This window comes from Musa acuminata, chromosome BXJ3-3 (assembly GCF_036884655.1).
Source record: "Musa acuminata AAA Group cultivar baxijiao chromosome BXJ3-3, Cavendish_Baxijiao_AAA, whole genome shotgun sequence".
In the NCBI taxonomy this organism is placed as follows: domain Eukaryota; kingdom Viridiplantae; phylum Streptophyta; class Magnoliopsida; order Zingiberales; family Musaceae; genus Musa; species Musa acuminata.
The window spans coordinates 5,746,223-5,770,856 of NC_088351.1; the positions used below are offsets into that span (position 1 = coordinate 5,746,223).

Below are 24,634 nucleotides of genomic sequence, written 5' to 3' on the forward strand. Positions count from 1 at the left end.
GGGTGAGATAACGGATCTGCGCCGCGTCTTGGGCTTCGGGGCCGAGTGCCTCTGAAAAGGTACAACCACGAGAACGAGTCGATCGGTGGCCGTACCAAACGCCGAGCCACACTGGGTCCAGTCGTAACGGCATCCAACAAAATATATCAAAAATAAAAATATATTCTTTTTAAGCTGATTTATTGAAATTTTAGGTTTTTTAAAAACAGAAAGAGTGTTTTCGTTTTAAATTGAATATAAAATATTCAGAATGTGATTTTTTTTTCAAGAAATTGATAATACAAATTTAAGAAAATTCAAATAGATGCACAAATAGATAAAAATCTGAAAACAACTATATCTCTTGAAATCTGAAAAACATTTTTAACGAAATTATGAAATTATTTTTTTATTCTCGGAAATCAGAATTATAATTGTCTGGATAATATTTTGTTGCGTTTTATAATTTCGAATTATTTTTAAATTGAATAATTACTAAATTGTTGATCTATTTCCAAATAAAAAATATTACATATTTTTAACTAAAAATATTTGATTAAAAATTCAGATAAATCCTCCTCCTCTACCTCTTTTCCATTTCTCCGACTCCTTCCCATCTTCTTCTTCCTCCTCCTTATCCAATCCAAAAGGATAGCTTAATAAATAAGTGAAATATTAGGGTTAATATAAAATCACATAATAAACTTGAAAATTCAAGAATATATTTATTCAATTATGAAGAACGACAGTCTTGGATAAATTATAGAGATTTCATTGAAACTTTGTAATTAATAAATATTTATCTAGATAATTTATCCTATATTTTTAATATACCGAGTTAGCTTTATGTCAGATTCTTTTCAGAATTCGATGGAGAAAGAAAAAAAAAGTCTTAGATGGTTATGATAATAATATAAAATAATATGCTTTTTTTATAAAATTAATATTACAAAAAATAAAATGAAATAAATTCTTTGAATGGTTTTTCACTATATTCTAATTATTTTTTTTAATTATTTGAACTAGTTCAAATCAGTGTATCGATTCGTGTAACCCGATCGTCTCCTCCTCTTCTTTTTCATTTTCTTATCGTCCTAGTTACCATAAAAATTAATTAACAGAGTATTTTATAAATTTGAGAGAAAATAACAAGTCTTAGATTGCCATGACAATAATATAAAAAATATGAATTTTGATAAGTTCATTAGCATAAATAATTCAAAATTGAAAGGGTTTTCATGTACAAAAGAAGAAATGAATTCTCGCTGTTGATATTTAACCATTTAAAATAACCAATCCACTAAAAGAGTAAATATCCAAATTAATATAAGAAAACAAGTTATGTAATTGAAAATGATAGGGGGACGAGTAAATAAATTATAAAAGTAAAAAGTAAAAAATAAATGTAAGAATAAATAATAAGGTTGACTCCTTTTGATACATGATATGGTCATATAACAAAGTATATAAAAATATTGACTCTGTCTAATGAACACAAATTAGACTAATTTTACTCTGTGAACTAATTCAACCTTTGGCTATCCATATCAAAATTACATACTTGTAAATCATATGATCCTACCATATCTCCTCTTATATGGGAAGATAATAATCAATAAAATAACTACAAAAATCGTAAATAATCAATATATCCACTTTGCCATGTTCTAACAAATTATATTTCTTTGGAGATTACACAAAGGAAATTGCAACATTAAGTTTTTGAGTTCGTATTTCTTTTGAAATTATCTGAAGAAAATTGAGGAACGATTATTTTAACACTTATTTTAAAAAAAGTATTATATTTACAATAATTAACGATTTGAAGGGTTTGTATGTGCGTCTTAACTATGAAAGAGGGTTTGAGTGCAACGACTTACAGTGGAATTAGATTCTATCATCTCTTATACAAATTATTAATGATAAAACAAATCGAGCTTCCATGAGTCTTATTTTATAAAATTATTGATTTATCGATCCGTTTTTAGAAAGTTAGTTTTATACATATCTTCGATAAAGGAATCATACAAAGAATTGGTTAACGAATTTTGCTAGATTAAGAGAGGTGGATAGATCTTTTAAGGAAATATTTTCGCATGAATTATTTGATCTGATTATCTATTTGAAGTCATCAGAGGTTATGATTGTCCTCGTATTTGAAAATAATAAATTTAAATTTAAATGTTTTTTGGGGAAAAACGATGTGAAGGTTTGATTCATTAGGAATAGACTTGATGCCGTGTTTTATGTTGTTACTGTAAGCGTTGTATTATATGTTGGGAAGGGCTTTGGTCCGGCATTCATGAATCGCCCGATCCACCGCTTTGCGCTTACCAGCCCATCTCAACGACACCCACTTTTCTGCCCTATATATATGTGTGTGTAATTATCTCCTATGCGTATTATAAACGATAAATAGGGATTTCGCGTCTACGCCCTTCAAAACTGAAACCCTAGTTTGGAAAGAGAAGTGCACCGGCGATGGCTCGCGGGCGTCATCGGGACGAAGACGACGACTTTATAGACGACGACGACGAGGAGGAGATGGAGGAAGAGGAAGAGGAAGAGGAGGAGGAGGTTGTCGGGGGAAAGGGTAGGCAGAAGCGGCGCAGATCTGAGTTTATCGACGACGTGGCGGTGGAGGACGATGAGGAAGAAGAGGAAGAAGACGAGGACGACGAGGACGATGGCGGTCACCGAGGCCGGAAGCAGAGGCGGCGGTCGGGCTCGGAGTTTTTTGAGCTCGAGGCGGTCGTGGACAGCGACGATGAAGAGGAAGAAGAGGAGGGGGAGGATGGTACGTCACTCTATTATTTTTTTTGGGGTTAAGATTGGTCTTTTTGTGCTTTGTTGAGTTCTCATTTTGCACTTCTGGAATGACCAACGGGTCGATGCATTCTTGGATGAACATGGTTTTTGTGTAATTGTGCTGGATCACATCATATGACAGAATCGTTTATTGGTGAACCGTCTTTACGGTGTGTTAATTAATTGGTCCATTTTTTCCTGTCATGCTTGCTAAGCTTGTTGCTGCTATTTCCAAAAAATACTTGGACGTAAGGCTTCTCTATGCAAATTAGGTATTTTTGCAGTGATTCAAATGTCTTGGATACAAGAGATCTTTCAATTTTCCTGGTAAGTGGGAAGCAACAGAACTTGCAATTAAGCATATATATTGTTTGACTGCTAGATTGTTTTAGGTGAGGCAGAGATCATTATTTGCAAAAGAACAGGTTATCAATTTGTGTATTATAGTTATTATCACTTATTACTTGCTTGATTGCTGATTTGACCCTTAAATGGTTTCTTTCGACTGGGCTAGTTTTAAAAGAGACCTGTAAGTAGTGGCCTTTCAAGCTTTGTTCATATCAAGGAACATCATGCGCTATGAACCTTCTTGAATTATGTTTAATTTGTGCAACTTTTTATTTTTACATAAAAGATCTTTCTTAGGAATTATAGTCATGTATTTTATGGTGACAATTTGATTTAGCCTTTTTTGGATTTAGGTATTAGGTTATTCATTTGAATTAGGTGAATCATCCCATGCTATGAAGTTGAGGACTATTAGGGTGTTCATCACTGCTGTGGGAAATCTTAATTACACTTTTTTTTCTCATCGAGCTGGCCTTACTATGAAGGAGCTAAAATGATTGAAGCTACCTTCCCTTTAAAAATAAACTAGCAGAGCGTCAATGTAAGTTCAATTATTCATGCAAACAAAGTGGTTGTTTCCAGGACACATACTAGTCACTCTAGTCACAGAGAAGTAATGTCGCTATAGAGACAAGACTTACCCTAAATGGGTCTTTTATATTGAAATGGGGTGACCCATCAACTCACAGGGATGTTTTTTTCTTTTTCTTTTTTTCTTAATTGTCCTGTCGTTTGTTTTCTCCTTTTGTTTCTTTCTAGTGTGGTGTCACACTAGTCATACTAGTACATGACATGGCACAATTTTGATGACCAGCTAAATCCCTTATATTGTTTGAATTATATCTTGGTTTATGCAATTTTCACTTGTTCCTCATAGGTTTCTTTATATTAGCTTTTAGTCATCTTATTTAAGGTTTAGTTTTTGCTTCATTTTCCTGTCTGATGAGATACGTTCCCTCCTATAGAATACTACCTTTATTTTAGGGATAGTAGCTTGAAGAGAAAATTTATGAGGGAGAAGACGAAGACAGGTAAAGAGGAGTGATTTGGTTGAGAAGAGACATTATTAATATCACATTCTGCTCTATAGGACATGCTCATATATTAATGAACATTATGGGAAGAGGAACTAATCTTGTCGCTTCACAAAATTCCTTAGGAAGATGACTGTAAGTCTCAAAATGCAATTATTGTTCAAAAAAATAACTATCTAACCTATAATATAGGACTTATTCAACTAATTAGACCCTAAATTGGACTTGGGATGCCATCTAAAATTGCCACTGAAAGCATTAATGGAGTATATAAATATTGCTAGATGAGTGCCCTATTTTGATGTATAGATGGCTATCCTCTCGTATCACGGTCTTCTCTGTTTCCTATGGTTTTTAAGGGTATCTTTGCTCTTCTCCATCTAGTTTAAGGCTACTCTGATAAATGAAACTTTGAGCGACTTAATCTCACCTTGTTTGAGTTCTCAGCCAAGTAGGACTATGTCTGATTGAATTCCATGAAACTTTGTCAAATTCTACCTGGCTATATCTTGCATCCATGCAGATGCGCAAGGTGGATGGAGACGTTTGTTAGCAGATTGACTTTTCACTTGAAGTTGAATCTATAGTTGGAAGTGCTCGACATCAAATCTAACATCAAAAATTTTTCTATGAATGGTTCGTTTTATAATGGAAATGGTTTTATTATGGTAGTTGTGAGTCTTGAGATAGTTGATTAGAGGCCAATTTTAGTTATTAAGTTACAATGAGGCTTTTCCACATAGGTATGTTTGTGTTTAAGTTGATCAAGCTGCACATTAAGTTTGGTCCAATATCAAATATGAAGGTTGAGTCATTGTAGCATTGTCCAAATCACTTAATAGCTAAAGAGGCCAACCTAGGCCTTCAATATCACCATAGTGCTTTGAGATGGCAGTAGGTCAAACTGTCAAAGCCCAATATAATCTAACTTGGATTGGTTGAGGATATTGTCTCACTATATTTATTAGGATTAAAACGTGAAATTTTGTATTTTTACTGTATGTCATACAAGGATTGTGAAAATTTGAAGTTAGACTGTCGTACTTGGAATATGTGATGTAGGACAAGTTTGTGATGAACAGAGAAAGTAAAGGGTAAAGTAATAATCATAAAAGATAATAGACAAAAATGATAACTATTTTATTTGATCTGGATTGATAGGTAACTCCTGGAAATCAATGTTTCAGACTTATCCACGTTTTACATGTGGACCATATAATCATTCCATCATTGAAAAAGAAACATGGCCCTATATCACTCACATAATGTGGGAAAAAGAACTCATTCATCCATCCATTGATTAATGTCCTAGATACAATCCTTTTTCACCTTTTTGTATATCTCCAACAGTCCAACTATGAGAAGGAAAGAAAAATACAAAGTTAAGGAAGAATATAATAACTAAAGTTACATCGCATAAATCATTACATATTAATCATTCATATTTACTTCTTTTGTGGAAGATGTATTGCTATATTTTTTTGGCAAACATTCTTCCTTGTTGATAAAATATTTGGTTGGTTTGCTTTCTCCTTTGTAGATTTTTCAGTAAAGAAGAAACTTCTTTATAAAGATGAATATTCAATTAAATCCGAGATTTATGCCCTTAATTTTTCTTACGAATCATATATCAAATCTAAGGTTTGTCTCCTTTCTTTTAGTTGGCTTTCTTTTTCTTTCTCCATGGTCTATATCGATGACCAATGTAGGATTATGGAAGGCTTTGCCATTTGGCAACTTATGACATTTATAAAGTACGCCTTAAACTAATAAGATTTTAAATTATAAATTCATTAATATGGTCCTGTTTTAATGTGGAACATTTGGGGCCATGGTATGAGTGTGGCTCTGCAAGCACCAATTGGTTTGTAGTAGGAGGAAACAATTAGCTAGTAGCTAGTGCTAGAGTGCCTGTAACTTTCACTTCCCTAATTTGAGGTGAAGAAGAAGCCTTTCAGAAGTTATTAACATTGCTATTAAAGTAATCTAACTTAGCATAATTGAGGAGAAACAATATTCCAAAGCTTGGACTCCAAGCATAACCTTGCAGCCTTGCAACCATACCTATATAGAATTACAAGTGCTCCAATGCTAATAAGTTCAGCTTGGGCTAGCTGTTGACAATCACTAAAATCAGGGCATATGCTCAATTTGGTCTTGGAGTTGGGTGTCAATTTGAAACTTTTGTTAAATTGTAAATAGGCTCTTATTGATAGAATCATGGCAGATCTAATTAATATATTGCAGAGATAGGTTTGTCCTGAATGAACCTTCTTTATCTGGATTGATCATATAAAAATTTTCTAAAAGCGAATGTAGAACACAAAAAAATGACTTTTCTAATAGGCCCCTTTTTTCACATAGGACTATTTATGATTATGACAATATCTGCAATGCCCTTATAAACGTTTTTGGACTTATATGAGTAGTTTCTGATGACATATTTGGTGGCTGTTGTGGTTACTTTTGTGCCTCTTTTATGCAAAAAAGCATATAAATCCATTTTAGATTCTTTAGTTCATTAGCTTTTTTAGTGGTTTGTTGGCCAAAGTTGTACTGGGGAACTTGCTCCACTTTTTTCCCAATATTTATTCTTTATTTCTTGCCATGTTTGCCGAACTGCTCTGTCTTTAACTATGTGAATGTGGTGCCAGACTTGTGTTATTATTGTTATTTGCATGTTTTCTTGTATCATGCTCAGAAAATTCTGTTGTGTGGATATGATGTATAGATTTACATATGTGCACAGAGGCAGAGAAACCTGATCTGTGCATGTAGAGTATATGTCTTTGGGAATACCTGGGTACAGGTGTCCTTGATGTGGTTCTGTTTACTGTACACTTCTAAGTTCTACCTACACAATGTGCATCATCGACTCTAATTTATACATATCTTCGTTCGAGGTGTAAGCAAACTGTTTTAAGAGATGTGATGTTATCTATTTAATTATCATTCAGTTTGTGTATGTTCTCTATGTTTTATTTAATATGTGATGTGTGATAAAAATACAGATTTTATAAATGATGCTGGAGCTGATCTACCGGATGAAGATGATAATAGAAGGTTACCACATCGTCCAATTCTTATGCAAGAGGATCAAGAAGATGTGGAAGAGATGGAGAGACGAGTTAAAGAGAGATACTCAAAATCAAATCAGATAGACTATGCTGAGGATGCTACTGATGTTGAACAACAAGCTCTATTGCCATCGGTAAAAGATCCCAAGTTGTGGATGGTGAAATGTGCGGTATGCTATTTTCATTATTGTCCTTTTAGCTAGGCCAAGATTGTTTGGTATTGTGCTCACGTTTGCCTATATTAAATTTGCGTTGCATTTTCTCAGATTGGTCATGAGCGTGAGACTGCCATATGCCTCATGCAAAAATTTATAGATAGGGCAGATCTTCAAATCAGATCAGTTATTGCATTGGATCATCTAAAAAATTATATTTATGTTGAAGCTGAGAAAGAAGCCCATGTCAAAGAGGTCTGTAAAATTTGATTGGGATACTGTCTTATGGAACTTAATATTGAGGTTCAAAATTTTTTAATTCTGTTGTTTCAGGCTTGCAAAGGTCTACGAAATATATTTTCCTCAGCAAAAGTGATGCTTGTGCCAATAAAAGAGATGACTGATGTTCTCTCAGTGGAAAGCAAAGCTGTTGAACTCTCTAGGGATACGTGGGTTCGGATGAAGATTGGTATCTATAAGGGAGATCTTGCTAAGGTATGAATGTGTTTGGTATTAGATTGATGCTGTTGTGTCATTCTTTATTTGATGTTTGAATCTTTTTGCAGGTTGTTGATGTTGATAACGTACGTCAGAAAGTGACAGTTAAGCTAATCCCCAGGGTTGATTTGCAAACACTAGCTAATAAGTTGGTATGAATCTTTTTCGTTTTTGATAAGATTAGTATATCCTGTTAGGGCTTTATCGTAATTGTATTACATCAAAGACTTTGACAATGGTTTTTGTTATTCTGGATTCTTTTGCTATTTTGAATTTAAACATGCAAATTTTTTTTCCTCAGGAAGGTAGGGATATCGGAAAGAAGAAGACTTTTGTTCCTCCACCTCGTTTTTTTAATATTGATGAAGCAAGGTTTTACTTGTGATTTCTCCTGAAAGTTTTCCTGTGAACTTGATTTAGTTGCTATGGAAATTTTGGCTAGTGTTGATTTATTATTTTAAATTTGGCTAGGGAGATGCATATCCGTGTGGAGCGTAGAAGGGACAAAGACTCCGGGGAATATTTTGAGATGGTTGATGGAATGATGTTTAAAGATGGATTTCTTTACAAAATCGTATCTTTAAGATCAATTAGCTCGCAGAACATACAGCCTACATTTGATGAACTTGAGAAGTTCAGGAAACCCGGTGATGATGTTGATGGGGATGTGGCTAGTTTATCTACCTTGTTTGCTAACAGAAAAAAGGGTCATTTTATGAAGGGTGATGCAGTTATTGTTGTTCGGGGAGATCTCAAAAATCTTATGGGATGGGTTGAAAAAGTCGAGGAAGAAACTGTCCATGTCAGACCAAAGATGACAGGGCTTCCTGTAATTACTTTCTTCTACATTTTTTTTCTATGTTTAGTTTCCTTAACATAGATTTTTTGAGGAGAAGAATCTTATCTGGCCAACTGTCTTATGCAGAAAACATTGGCTTTTAACGAAAAGGAGTTATGCAAATACTTCAAACCAGGAGATCATGTCAAAGTGGTCTCTGGTGTTCAGGAAGGTGCAACTGGTATGGTTGTAAAGGTTGAGGGGCACGTTTTGATCATCTTATCAGACACCACAAAGGAACATGTAAGCCATAGGATCAGTGGAGTTGTACATATGACAGTTTGTTTTGTTCAGACCATAATTATTTTTAGTGTGGATCAGATACGTGTTTTTGCTGATCATGTCGTGGAGAGTTCTGAAATTACCACTGGAGTTACGAGAGTTGGGGATTATGAGTTACATGATCTTGTGTTGCTAGAGTAAGCTCCTACCTTGTTTATTAAAATAGATGTCATGTGATTTATTTGGATTTATCCTTTTGACTTAGTCTTACTCACAAGTTGAACTCTCCAGCAATATGTCTTTTGGTGTAATTATACGTGTGGAAACTGAAGCATTCCAGGTAAATAATATTGGTAGATGGTAATCAGTAGCTTTTAACATGTATCTAAGCAAAATGCTTTTCTTTAGGTTCTCAAAGGAGTAGCAGACAGACCTGAAATTGTGCTTGTTAAATTAAGGGAAATAAAATGCAAGATTGAGAGGCGGTCAAATGCCAAGGATCGATCTAATAACATTGTTTCAATTAAGGATGTTGTTCGGGTTGTTGAGGGCCCATGGAGGGTAAGAACTATGTTTTGTTGCATTGCATTCTTAATTTACTTATTTACTCATCCTTTTGACAGCATACTTGAATTTATTTATTTTTTTGAACTAGGGGAAGCAAGGTCCTGTTGAGCACATACACAGAGGATTTTTGTTCATCCATGATCGACATCACCTTGAGCATGCTGGTTTTATTTGTTCCAAAGCTCAGTCTTGTGTGGTTGTGGGTGGATCACACGGGGGCAGTGATAGAAAAGTGTGTTATTGTGCTTAAATTATACTAAGATATAAAAATGTTATTATATCATAATAACTACATGTTATTATATTGCAGAGTGTTGATTCCTTGGACTCTAGATTTGGTGCTTTTCGATCTTCACCTCATATTCTTCAGTCGCCAAGAAGGCTGCCTCTTAGAGGGCCACCTGTTGATTGTATGACTCATCATCTCTCTTTTGACTTGATTGTTTCTAAGTCTCTGTTAACTCTTAATTCACTGGACAAATTTCTATATTTGACACTACCTTTATGTATAATGGATGTGAATCAAATTTAATGCAGTCGGTGGAGGATTTAGAGGTGGAAGAGGACATGATTCGTTAATAGGTAAATGCATTAAGATTAAATCTGGTCCCTTAAAAGGATATCGAGGCCGTGTTAAGGAGGTAACAGGTCCTTTAGTCCGGGTTGAGCTGGATTCTCAGATGAAGATTGTTACAGGTAAGCATACATGTTTATTGATTTTTGTTGTTTTGTATCCATAGTCTAATCTCTGTTGTATTTGCAGTCAACAGAAAAGACATTGCTGACGCAACTGGTGTAGCAACCCCTTTCCGGTAGTTATTCATCTCATGCTTGACTTTCCATAGGAGTTTGGTATTTTATCAGATATTCATTTTTCTAAAAATTTTATTCATCAGTGATTCGAGATATGTATTGGGTAGTGAAACACCCATGCATCCATCAAGAACACCATTACATCCTTATCAGACTCCAATGAGAGACCCTGGAGGTCAGTCTTTGAATTTCTTTCAATGCTATGAGAAATATTTTTCTTTCTGAAATTTGTACAGTTAGTTGCTGCGTGTAACTGTAACTAGTAGCCTCTTGTTTTCCAACATTTGGATAATAAATATATGATTGTCTTATATTCTAATGTACCATGACTTTTTAATTGATGCTTAGTGTCGAGATGCATGTTCAAAATGAGAACTTTAGAGCATTTTGGAACTGTCCGCTTTCATGACAGGTCTCTAGATTTGTTCCTTACAAATTTTAATTTCTGCAGCAACTCCTATACATGATGGAATGCGGACACCAATGCGTGATCGGGCTTGGGCTCCGATGAGTCCTGCAAGGTTTGTTGAAAATTTGTTTATATATGTGACTGGTAGACTTTTGCTTACTGTGAACTGCCTATGTGGTCACAATTGAATATGCTGATGTATATATGGCCACATTTTCATGTGAGGCCACATTTTTTGTGCATATGCTGACCACATAAGCAGTTGTGTAGATATACGTTAAGGCATTATTGTCAGGAAGATTCATGTAGTTAAACCCAAATAACTGGCACTTTATAGCTTGTGGGAGCAATTATACTCTCGAGATAAAGAATACAATGATATTATTGATCGAGCAATAATATGAAAAATAATATGAGAAAAGTGCACATCTTTGGTAACTTTCGGATAGGATTTGTTAAACATTAACACGGTTATACCTCTTTTATTACCTTTACATATTGCACTTGCAATAGCAAACTAAAGCTAGTTCCATAAAGTCCTTTTCAAGAAAAGTTGGATGAATAATGCTGGTATGTTATAAATTGCACTTGTTTTGTGTTTTACAGTCAAACAGGAAAATCAATGTATGGAATACATTGGGTATTTGTTCTATGGGGATGTTTTCATAGTCTTTGAATTTTTTGGTAGTTAAAGTGTTCTTTCATAACTATATGCTGTTTGCTGGACCCATTGTCTTTAAGATTCTGGGTCCTCTTTGGCAAATAAATTCCCTTAAATGGATAGATAAATCCTCTCTTATTTGGTGTTGAAAATGATAAATTGAATATTAACCACTGAAACCTTCTCGGGGTAAAGAACAAAGAAACAAATTATTAAATTCATCAAATGAAACAGAAATAATACGGAACACAGCCTCAGGAATCGGTACTTCTCCTAGGTCATAAATTTTTGCGAACAAATAAGAAGGTAACAATAGTTAACTGACTGCTGATATTTATGATGCTAATACACTATACAGGGATAGCTGGGAAGAAGGTAATCCTGCTACCTGGGGAACCAGCCCACAGTATCAGGTATACTTCATTTTGTTTGCTACAGAATTTATATTCTCGCTACTTCAAGCATACATAAAAATAACGGCCTAGATCTTGCATTCATATTCTAGTTCTTTCGAGTAATTATTTGAACCAACAGCTATAAAATTGTTACAGTTAGGAACTCCTGTCCGGACATATGAAGCGCCTACTCCCGGTTCAGGTTGGGCTAGCACCCCCGGAGGTAACTATAGTGATTCGGCAACACCAAGGGAAAGCAGCTATGGTAATTGAATGAATGCAACTTTTACAAGCTTCTACTTTGCTTTCTCAACATTGGAGATGTAACTTATTCTCTTCCCAGGAAGTGCACCAAGTCCATACTTACCTTCAACACCTAGTGGGCAGCCTATGACTCCTAGCTCTGCATCTTACCTTCCTGGTACCCCTGGTGGACAGCCCATGACGCCTGGAAACGTTGGGTTGGATATAATATCTCCAACAATAGGTAGCTATCTCTACTTTTTTACATACTCTTTCGGAGTCTTTTTTGTTCCATTCATGTCAACTTCTAGCTGATGGTTTGACCTGGATATGGCCCAATAAATGCACTTGAAAGTGCATGCATATGGAAACTATAACATTGCAAAACTGGTATATTGACTAATTCAGAGTTTTTAACTATTAACTGATTCTATTTGCTTTTACCTTTTCTGGGACATGATAATAATATCCTGACAGTTCATATATTTCTTTTGGAGTTGGAGAACCAATGTTCCATTTGGTGGTTCTTTGAGGGTTGGTTTTTTTTATAGTTAACGTTCCTATCTCATTGCAATATTTTTTGACATGAGAGTTACCAAATTTTTAACTATTATGGGCACTCCTGTTTCTGGTGCTGTTATGTTGATTGAAGTGTAGCATTATCTATATCCATTTGCTTTGGAACAATAAAGTTGCAGATAATGTCTTTCCTTCAAACTATAAAGTGGAATGAAAATAAAAAGATCCCTGATATTAGTTGCTTTATTGGCAGGTGGAGAGAACGAAGGAAATTGGTACATGCCTGATATTTTTGTTAACATTGTAAAACCTGGAGGCGATTCTCATGTCGGAATTGTTAGGGAGGTGCTGATGGTATGTACACACAACTAATCACAGTGCTTGTCTGAGTTCCATTTTTACACCTTAAACTCTGGTGGTGGTGTACCAGACTCACTTATCAAGGGTTGAGGGTTCAAAACCTCATCCGACATATTTAGAAGGTGCCAGTTAGTTTTAGCTGGTAAAGACCTTGATAGTTTATCATAGGGTCTTGGGCTTGAATCCCACTTGTGCCACTTATCCTTTGCAAAAAAAAAAAAAATCAATTGTTTTCGTTATACAGATGGAATGAAAGTGGATGATAAAATCTTATTATGTTTGCAACAAACTCTTAGTTTCTTATTAATAACTTGTTCATTTACAGGATGGGTCCTGCAAAGTTGCACTCGGATCAGTTGGCAACGGGGAGACACTAACGATTGGTTCATCAGACTTAGAGGTGGTCAGACCTAAGAAATCTGATAAAATTAAGATCATGAATGGCACGCTGCGTGGAGTAACAGGAAAACTCATTGGCATAGATGGTTCCGACGGAATTGTTAAATTGGATGATACCTATGAAGTCAAGATTTTAGATATGGTCATTCTTGCTAAATTAGCAACAACATGATACGATGGTGTCATCGTGAGAAAATTCAGTTGGAACTGTAGGTTGGATGGTCATTGTAGATTTCTGGTTCTATTGTTTTTTCCAGAGCAGAAGAAAGCTGGATGTTGGGATGATATGGTAGTTGTTTGCCGATATTGCTTTTCATTTTATACCAGGAACGTTTTCATCATCCACACAATATGGTGGCCAGGAACCTTTCAGATGCCTTTTCACCTTCCACAACGTCACCTTATACAATGTAGTAGATATTATTGTTCTCCAGTAGTTGTAAATGTAAATGGTGGTGAAATGTGGTAATTGATATGATACGTGTCATTAATTCTTACCAATTGATATGTTCTCCCTTGTCGCCAGCAGTCTGCAGTCTAATTCTTTGCTGCAAACATCTGTTCATGCAGTTTAAAAGTAAAACAAGGGTCGGTCAATCTTTTTGCCATTATTTTAAATCCCCATCAATGTTAATTATCAATCTTATGACAATTTGATTGGTATAAAATGACTTGTTTAAAAGGTTTTGAATGATTTTGTACGAGACTTAGGATTATTTATATGTATTTTATAATAAAGATAATAAGTCATCTGTATTTTTCCATATGATCGATAATAAGTCATCTTATTATGGAATCTGATATTTTGTAAGATGACTTGTATAAGAGTTTGTGGTTTTATATGAAGATAAAGAAGGTTTTGATATATTTTAAAATAAATAAAAATAAAAATTCTTTTGGTTTTCCTGATGGCTTTAAATTTTGGTTTGTATATTTGTTTTCATTTATCATGAAAGAACGATAATAATTAAGGGTGAAGTACTACCCAATTATAATATTTTTTATTAATAAATAAAAGCATATTGATTTTATTTAAGAACATTATAAGTTAGTTTTAATTAGTTTAAATCCTCATAAATCTTAATATTAACTTTATTCTAAGTTTTTAGATTTTTTTAAGTAATTTACATGAGAGTCTTTGGTTTTGATAAAAAATTACGAATGTTATAACAACATTTTTTAATTTTTTTTTCATTTAGCATTAAACTTATGATTATATATACCGAAAACAAAGGTTTTAATATATGTTTTTGTTTATCGTAGAAGAATGATAACCAAATAGGATAAATTATAATGTTTTTGAGTCTTTGACTACCCAACAAAAACATGGTAACATCATTCAAAAAATAGTAATTAGTTCGGTGAACTAAGACATTGTGGAACTTTATCTAAAAATATCATAATCGGTGCAGTTCAATCGATTGGCTCAGACTATTCAATGTAAAAGGTAGGGTTCTATAGGAAAAATATAATGTAATATAATATAGAATGAGAAATTTTAAAATATAATATAATTAGCCTTCAGGCTAATTATGTATTACTCTGTAGTTAGCTATATTTAGCATTTGGATTTTTATATTTTAAAAAATTATATTAGTATTCATGTAACAAAGTGAAGCATTTAGGCTTGTTTACTATAACACTGTCGATTTATTTATTATAATATTATCAATTTTACTAATAAAAATATTAAAAAAAAGATAAAGAGATAAATTAACATTATAGTTGATGGTGATAGACAAAGTTATTCTATAACATCGTTGGGTGCCATGGTTGATTATTGTGAATGAGAAGAAAGATGATGAGAGGTGAGACCCATAAATTAACGTTATAGTTGATGGTGATAAACAAAGTTATTCTATAACATCGTTGGGTGCCAATTATTGTGAATGAGAAGAAATGTGATGAGAGATGAGACCCACTTTGCATTTACATTAATACTAACATTATTGACAAGTTATTCTTTTGATGTCAATATAGCTGTGCTATTTAGCAATTGAGTCTATGCCAACACAGATGTAGAACGATAAAAGGGTATCTTGATATTTACATCAACGTCAACACAAATACAATGTCAGCTTTATTTCTTATTATCGCTCTCCTCACCTACAACAGTTACTTGCAACCCCCAACGATATTGTTATCCATCGTCATCATTAATTGAAATGTTCAAATTATTTTTTTACATTTTATTTTTATATTTTTGGTAATAAAATTATTTTTTTACTTTTTACTTTTATATTTTTGATAAATAGACCTGGATATTTTATTTTAACTAATAAAATATTAATATAATTTTTAAAATATAAAATTTAAGGTATTAAAAATAACTAAGTACATGCGATGGGTAATATATAATTAGTCCGTGACTTTCACATGCATTTTATTTTAGTGGAATAACATGTTTGGATTTCTTAGCTGAATAATAGTCAATGGGAAACCAAACAAAAGCAAACGAAACACAACAAAAAGTGGCACGGCGGTCTTTGGACGCATATATTACCAAAAACTATACTCCACGAGTCATGACGACTGAATTCGTAGCCAATCATGCAAGAAGGTATCTTTTCCCTCATCTCCATGCTCCACACACTGCCGCTTGGCTCGTACAGTGCGAGATCGCTGCCATCCTTCGGCCCCCGTATCCGAAGCCGACGGCCAGATGGCGAGCGGCCAAGACCTCCTCCGCCGACCCTGCGCCGACGAGGAGGACCCGGCCATCCGCCACCGCGCAATCCCCGACGACGCCGCTCCGCCGACCAGCGGAGAGAAGACCCGCCCGGCCTGGTCGAAGCGCGTCGCGTCGCTCGACATCTTCCGCGGCCTCACTGTAGCGGTACCGTCCCGCCCGATACATCATTCTCCGCTCTGCTGCTTTGGATTTTTACTGTGGTTGCCTGATGTGGGTGGTTGTGGGGCAGTTGATGATCCTGGTGGACGGAGCCGGTGGCGAATGGCCGGTGATCGGACACGCGCCGTGGAATGGGTGCAACCTCGCCGACTTCGTGATGCCCTTCTTCCTCTTCATCGTTGGGATGGCCATCCCTCTTTCCCTCAAGGTTGTTCCCATTCGGTTTCGTTGTTTCTATGTTCCCCTCTTTTTGTTAGGATTGCTGCAAAGCCATATCTGTTGTCGATGGTGCTTGCAGAGGATCCCGAGCCGGGCGCGGGCTTTGAGGAGAGTGATGGTTCGGACGCTCAAACTGCTGTTTTGGGGCATCATCTTGCAAGGTTAGGGATTACATGATATCGAAAACCCATGTTAGGCAAAAACACAATAAGCTTAATATTTGTCTCAGTTGAATGTTTAATGCCTGAATGAGTTCCGTGCTTTACGCCTTTTTTGTTCCTCGGTTTTCCCTTTTCCGCATATGGTCGTTGATGTATACATAAATTTTTGTCACAGTATGCGGCTTTTATTATCCATATGTAAATTATTTGAATGAAATTTTTGCATTTTATTTTTCATTATGTCAAATGAATGATTTTTAGAAAAAAATCTCAGGTTTTTTTAAAATTTTCTTGAAGAGAGTCTCGTCGTTTGCAAAATGAAAGTTGTCTCTGCTTTAGATCAGTGTTTTAGTCGATCTAATCCAGTGGTAGCCCAAACAATGTCAAACCGGTTCGATCCCTCAGGAGAGCCGAAGCCATGTTTTTAAGGGCTCCGAGGACTGATTGCCATGGTTTTTAACTGGAAAAAAGAAAAAGAAAAATTCCAACCAGGTCTCTCTCTCTCTCTCTCTCTCTCTCTCTCTCTCTTGTCGTCACACCCTTCTTCTCTCTTGTATATTATTTGAATGACTATTTTGCAATTTTCTTTTTTATGATGTCAAATATTTGGTAATGACAAATGATGTTCTTTTGATTTTGTCAATTTTGGATAAATATTGTATTTTGCATGCTGCTACCCTGACTCTAACGTTGGCAAATATGTTTGTCACCCTATATTTGCACTAGTGAACTTCTTTTTTTTTTTTTTGGAAAAATGCTACAAACGGGCTCTTCTTTGGGGAAATGGCCACCAGTTTCCAAAACCGTTGCTTTCGGGCTGGGTTTTAGAACAATTAAGAAAAATGGGACGGTTTTTTTGTAAAAACAAAACTTCTTGTTTGAAAATATCTGCTACCAACACTACCACTACATCCTCTTCTTCCTAATTCCCCATGAATATTATGTTTTAGAATCTACTATTTACATTTCAAGTCATAGTATATGAAATAGAAGTATATATAATCTATTAACATTAAAATATAATATATGATACCAAAATATGCATATTTTTATTATGGGATGATTTCTTTATAAATGGACCTAATATTCAGTTTTTCTTTGAGACCAAAGTATTCCCAAAAAAATTATGTGATCCAAAATTTTCTCTTTTCGATTTGGTTTTTCCTCTCCAATTGAATCAATTGAAACCAATTTATCTTTTATTAAGTTATATAACAATTAAAATTATTATAATATATAACTAAATTTGTAAAATTTAATGAATAAAAAACAAAATTGATTTAAAATATAACATAGCATACTGAAGATATTTTATTTTTAAAAAATGGTTAAATATAAATAAATAACAAAATAAAAATATGAAACTATAATATTTATGTAAAATAAATATTAATAAAACCTATTGTGATGACATTGATATGCTAAATAATATCATAATATCATTATATTAAACTTAAATGAATAAATCTACAAGATCATGCAAATGGGAGCAAAAAATTTCAGTGTAATGGGGAAGAAATAAAAAAAGAATCAATACCTAGAATCCAAGCTTCCTTTTTTTCTGCCTTCTGAGTTTGGGGGCAGAGGTCATATCTGTTCCTTGTTGAAGTAACATATGATCTTTCTTCTTAAAAAGAATGCAACAGTACCAAGAATGAGGCATCATCTTCAATTAAACAAAAAGCTTCACCATCATATCATTTTTTCCCTTAAATCCTACTTGTGTTAGAAATGGAAATAGGGTTCTCTGGATGCTGTGGGTCTTATTGGATGGGAGAAGACGACTCAGCAGGCTTTCTTATATTTAATCATTGGATTAGGGTATTTTCTTCGTTTTATGTGGGACGGTGCTCGAATTAAGAATGGGCCCTATGGTTTATTTCTCTTTCTTAATTAAACCATTCTAAATTTAGAACCATTTAAATGAAACTAATCTAAATCAAAAAGTATGAAAACCTAGGAAATATGCGGAAAAAAAAGGGGTAGTTCTACAAAAATGGGTGTTTTCTTACAAAAACTGATATCCATGCCTTTTTGTGAGAAATTTTCCCGCAGAATTTTCGAAGGCCTTCCTGGTTGCATGAGATTGAACTATAAGAAAAAAATTTAAGACCAAAATGAGTGTTTCTAGAACACTAAATAGAAACACAAAGAATTAATACGGAAATTGCATACCTTCTGCCATTGTTGTTGAGAATTTCGATAATGGTTCCTCTTACTATTTTGGCACTTCTTGGCTCAGAACTCTCACTTTAGATGGTGTAGATTGAGAGTGAGCCTAGGGACCATAACTTATTTATATAGATGTTCTACTATCAAGAACATTTTTCTTCATTACCACCAACTTTTCAAAAATTAATTCAAGTAAACGTTTGGATCATAATGAATGAAGAAATTTAATGATAACGGTTACATTCATAATGAATGAAGAAATTGAAACATTTGGACCATAATGAATGAAGAAATTGTGGATAATAAATGAGAAAACTTAATGAGAACAGTTACATGAACTACCACTACTTAGATATTTTTGTCTATTAATTATTTTCTTGTTTGAAGAATTTTTCCTCTCTTGCCCAAATTTGGTTGAAATTCTGAAGATTCTGTGAAAACTTCCTTGGGGCCTTCTTATTTTTGGTACAATCAATCCCATGCATGGTTGAAAATCATTTCTGACCTTTAAATCTAATTCTTCAAAGCTTGTTTTTCTATTTCATGTGTATTAATCTAGATGCTTTTTTTATTCTTTCCTTCTTTCCAGTTTTTCCTAAACGATAAGTTTACAGGTGGATATTCTCATGCTCCTGACAAGCTCACTTATGGAGTTGACATGAAACAAATTAGATGGTGTGGTATCCTCCAGGTAAGAGTGAAAAAGTCAAAACAGATATGCAAAAGCCTCTGAAAACAAGTTTTATTCTAAAATGGACCTATGCAAGATTTGATCCCCTTATTTTTTGCCTTCCTAGCGAATAGCTCTTGCATATATGGTAGTAGCAGTCCTCGAAATTTTGACTAAGGATACCAAATTTGAGGATCAGTCAACTACAAGTTGTTCTCTATTTAAGTTATACTGCTGGCAATGGTAATGTTCTCTTTCTCTTTTTCCTTCACCTCCCAGTAAACATTTTTGTGAGTATCAGCTATTCATGTGTCAATCCATATCTTTTTCCTATAGATGCAGGCACAGATAATACTTTCTGATCTCTAAGTTTAATCTTAACAAGAATGTGCAACTATTTGTGCTTTGTAACCCAGAAGAATTGTTTTCCATCAGTTTGGAAATGTTATTTCAGTTACCATTGACATGTACCTATCTAAAGTTTCTATTTTTGTACATGGAATGGAAGTATGTGAATCAGATATTGGCTAATTATTATGTTTTCATCATTGCACTTTTCATGTTTCTACATATTTCTCTGATCTCTATATGGAACTTTCTCTTATGAATTTCCATAATTTGATATTCCTGCATTTCGTGCTGTTTTTATGTTGAGAGTTCAAGATTTCTTGACATCGTTTCTTCTAAAAATTGGTACCTATAATTGCTTTAACCTAGTGGGAACAATAATGATGATGAATGAACAACACATCTTGTCGCATTTTACATCAAATTTCAATTAGTTAAAGGACAAAAGCAAACTAAAATCAATCAGGATAAGATTATATACAGCCACCAAATTTTAGTAGTCACTTCATCTTAACATTGCATAGTCACTTCATCTAAAGTCTTAACATTGCATATTGATCACGGTCTTAACAATGCATAATCGCTTCATCTAAAGTCTTAACATTGCATATTGATCACAGTCTTAACATTGCATATTGATCAGGAGATCATTGCAATAGACTGATATGCAAATCAAGTAGGCTAATTCAGATTTGTATGTCTCAACATTATGCTTGTAGTACTTATGTTCCATTTTTGTTTATAAGATCAGGTTATTTGGCGCATGTGTTCTTGCGATCTACTTTGCAGTAATTTATGGGACATATGTTCCTGACTGGGAATTTACAGTGCATGATAGTGATAGCCAAGATTATGGAAAGGGCTTCAAGGTATGCAGTTAAATCACCAACATCAGAAATTGATATATTACTTTGCCACTTTGACATTTCATCAAGCTGCTACTCTATTTTCTTTCCCTTTTGCATGTGATTCTATTTAAAAACTTCCATATTGTACTTGGCATCATGCAGCATACACACTGTCTTGACTATGTTCTCTGGTATCAGATCTTGAATTTGTTGTTCAACTAATTAATTCTTCAACCTGCATTTGGATCACAGCTAGCCATAGCAAAGATAAATATAAGAAAATAATGATCCAACCTTGTTGCACCTACAATATATGCATGACTTATATCCAACCTTGGATTTTTGGCACATTTAAAAATGCAGCAGACATCCGCATGTGAGAGACTCTTTTTTGTGTGTCTTTCATTTTCAGTTTCATTAATTTTTACATCCAACATGTATTCTTTTTTATCTCTCATTAGAATTGCAGTATGAGTATTTGTCCTTGAATAGAGTTGTTGGTTTTGAATCACGTGCTTCTTGCAATATGAACCATTACTCCTTTGATGATTGTTTATTGTTGATATACCAACTCTTTTTTAGGTAATTTGTGGTACCAGAGGAAGCTTGGACCCTCCTTGCAATGCTGTAGGTTATGTTGATCGACAAGTACTGGGGATCAACCATATGTATCGCGGACCGGCTTGGAAAAGATCCAAGGTGGTTTTGTTATAAAAAAGGACCATTCATTTTTCCTATCCTTCAGTTTTCCTATGAATATTTTTCTTATTATCTAAGCAATTATGACCTGTTTGTATGTTGTGGTTCTCAAGTTTTTCGTCTTCCAAAGTAATGCAGGCTTGCACTTATGGTTCACCCCATGCGGGACCTTTACGAAATGATGCTCCAGCATGGTGCCAATCACCATTTGAACCCGAAGGGATTGTGAGGTTAGGTCTGCTAGAGGTTCATTATCCTAATCTGAAGTATTTTACTATCATCTTCCATCTTGATACCAACTTATTTTATGGGTTCTGCTACTAGATGCTCATTTGATAAGGGCCTGTCTTAATTTATACAAGAAATGATTATGTAAACTTTTAAAACTTATGCTTTCATCCAGTCTGGCTAAACTACATGTATGCCATGTGGAACTAATATGTCCAGTTGTCCACTCAGTGGGCTTGGTTGGCCAAGGTGGGGTTGAAGTCCCTTTAACATGGCAAGCCACCCAGTCTCCAACCCAGAGTGCTATGGCTGCCAACTGTATAACCAATCACACCAGTCCCTCCTCAATCCACATGCATGTGGGATTTTATTTTCCCTAATGATCTTTGTTGCTTAATCAATTCAGATGCTGCAGGGGAATCTTGTACTCGTTTATTCATCCAAAATTAGCTTTCCTTTTCTGTTGAAAATACAAACTTCTTCCTCAACCATAAATTTTCTCATTTGTAAGGGTGAATGTCAGTGCTTTGTCCTTTTGGTACTCTAGCTTCAGTCTTAGTTATATCTTTTTTGTGTTTGGTTGGGATGTGTTGTCACTAAAGCATGTTAATACTGATGTATTATGTTTTCCTACATATTATCATGCTTAGAAACAAACAAGTTCCTTCCCTGTTGTATGGCCATCAACATGATCTATGCTTGAACAAGATAGGCAAATATAGGGAGTTTCTAACTCATATTCAATGAAATTCAAGATCTAATGTTGGTCATGTTCTGATTTCTGCACATAGTCATTTCTGACATTTTCCAAATCTTTGATATTTCTGTAGCTCAATCTCTGCTATTCTGTCCACTATCATTGGAGTCAACTTCGGCCATGTGCTTGTGCATATGAAGGTTTACTTTAATTTTCATGAACAGATAGATAAATGGAATTACTGTACTAGACTACAGTTTTCTTATTTGACTTGTTTTAATACTTTACTTTTTCTCCCAGAGTCATCTTAATAGACTAAAACAGTGGATTTCAATTGGAATATCTCTCCTTGTGTTTGGAATTATTTTGCATTTTACACATGGTAAGGGAACTTTCATTTCTGTGGAACCTTGTACAGCATCTCTTTCCAATATGTTATACTTGCTATTATTATCATTTCTGTAAATTTTCCTGATCTTTATTGACTGCTGGGATGTTCATGCAGCAATTCCACTGAACAAGCAGCTCTATAGTTTCAGCTATGTTTGTGTCACAGCTGGGGCAGCAGCAATTGTTTTCTCCATCTTCTATTTTCTGGTATTACATTAATAATTCATGAAAATTATATTCATCTCAATCTGAAACAGTCAATGAAAGACATGCCTCTCTTATTAGTGCCTATCTTTTTGTCTTGCCAATAGCTTTGCAATTCACTGCACTGTAACAATATTCCAAACTTAGTTCCCACCACTTATTTGGTCAGAACATAGGTTTCTCTTTCATTTACGTTTTATTACTCAGGTTCATCTTGTCCATGTATCTGACTCTCAGATTCCAAAATGAAAATTGTATTAGGATTGATCTAGGATGGCTGGACTAAGTCATAATATTCTGATGACAGATTTTTGTCTTTTGCCTACTGTTTTCACTATTCCTTTTGCAGCGCTCTTTCTAAGGGGCTTCCCTTGTATGTCAGGTTGATATTTTGGGTCTGCGTAATTTATTTCGACCATTGGAATGGATTGGGATGAATGCAATGCTTGTCTTTGTAATGGCTGCAGAGGGCATATTTGAAGGATTTCTCAATGGGTGGTACTATGAGAGCACTAATAACACATTGGTACATGTCTAGGCACTTTTTTAGCTTCAATTTTGTCTTGAATTATTGTCCAGCCAGAGGCATGGGGTTAGGACTGATGAAATCCTTCCCTTGTTTGTTCAGTTCCTATATCCATTGCATCTATTTTTCCTTCTCAGCTAGTAATTTGAGACCATAAACTTGCAGGTTTATTGGATTCAAAAGCACATTTTCATCCAAGTGTGGCACTCAAGAAGAGTGGGTATTCTTCTTTATGTTGTATTTGCTCAGATCTTGTTTTGGGGGCTAGTAGCGGGTATTTTGCATCGGTTGGGCATCTATTGGAAACTATAAAGATTGAAATGTGGCTATAAAGATTGAAATCCTTCCCTGTCCTTGATTTGTGTACAAGTCTGTAAAGAAGTCTGCAGGTTATAGATGAGGGAAGAGAATCATGTAGCCATCTCCAAGTTCTTAGGACTTGGAGAAGGCCTTGTTGATGTTGTTGTGAAGTAAATGATGTAAGTTTGTATTTGAATGGTTCACAGTTTTAATCAATGCAATGCACTTCAATAGGCAAAATATATTGACTCTTTACATGGTTGAAGAATTCTTTTGATACAAGCCTGGCACAGCAGTGTAAGACTCTTGTCAATTGTAAATGCATCATCTCGAAACACATCAATCTTTTCTTAGCATGCCTAGATAATTTAACTAATTGAAATAAATATGCCAAGTAATTTCATAGGAATTGATCTAATAATTGCATAAACATGATTCTTAATTACTGATTAGGAGAAAGAGTATTAGTTAGTAAGATAGGGACAGCATGAGTAGCGTGCTAATATAAGATTAACTTTAGAATATTAATCATACTGTATTGGTTATAGAGGACCGATTAGTTCTATAGTTAATTAGGTTTCAGCAGGTACCCAAAACTATTCATTTCTGTATGTCTAGCAATTTTTCTTTTGCATCTCAAGACTTGCCCATGAAGAATTCAAGGATATTTGGATCAAAATAGACTTTTGGCAACCTAATTTCTTCCTCATGCGATGTTGATATATCGTTATTAGTCATAGCATCCAATATAGTCTCTTGATCTTACATTTTAATGAGGAAGCTCATAATTTCATGCATTATAGAAAGACCTTTCATTCGAGGACATATGATTATCCTAATGATTGTTTTTACTAACCTTTCTTCTTTTTTTTGACATACTTTGAGAAGAATAAATGATTTTACTTTTCTAGGAAAAAAACTTATTTCTTATATAAAATTAAATGACAATTATTGGTTCTAGATTTTAGAAACCTAAGTCATTAAATGGTTGATTTA

At 34.4% G+C, this 24,634-nt stretch overlaps 2 protein-coding genes across 2 annotated transcripts; both read left to right on the plus strand.

Annotated features, from left to right (window-relative positions):
• Positions 1-2,375: 2,375 nt before the first annotated feature.
• Positions 2,376-13,850, plus strand: LOC103977633 (putative transcription elongation factor SPT5 homolog 1). Its single transcript, XM_009393204.3, has 22 exons — positions 2,376-2,776; positions 7,181-7,416; positions 7,513-7,656; positions 7,735-7,896; positions 7,968-8,051; positions 8,201-8,271; positions 8,371-8,728; positions 8,825-8,980; positions 9,059-9,156; positions 9,251-9,299; positions 9,368-9,520; positions 9,615-9,758; positions 9,837-9,936; positions 10,064-10,222; positions 10,290-10,338; positions 10,423-10,514; positions 10,791-10,860; positions 11,768-11,822; positions 11,961-12,069; positions 12,148-12,291; positions 12,820-12,920; positions 13,252-13,850. The coding sequence occupies exons 1-22, from the start codon at positions 2,461-2,463 to the stop codon at positions 13,495-13,497; spliced, it is 3,096 nt and encodes a 1,031-aa protein (XP_009391479.2). The 5' UTR covers positions 2,376-2,460; the 3' UTR covers positions 13,498-13,850.
• A 2,006-nt stretch (positions 13,851-15,856) lies between these two features.
• On the plus strand, positions 15,857-23,893 carry LOC103977634 (uncharacterized). The gene is made up of 13 exons (XM_009393206.3): positions 15,857-16,161; positions 16,247-16,384; positions 16,475-16,556; positions 19,343-19,419; positions 19,526-19,641; positions 20,498-20,615; positions 21,177-21,293; positions 21,432-21,523; positions 22,352-22,418; positions 22,519-22,600; positions 22,724-22,815; positions 23,195-23,338; positions 23,504-23,893. Exons 1-13 carry the CDS (start codon positions 15,988-15,990, stop codon positions 23,648-23,650), a joined length of 1,446 nt encoding a protein of 481 aa, XP_009391481.2. The 5' UTR covers positions 15,857-15,987; the 3' UTR covers positions 23,651-23,893.
• The last annotated feature ends 741 nt before the right edge of the window (positions 23,894-24,634 follow it).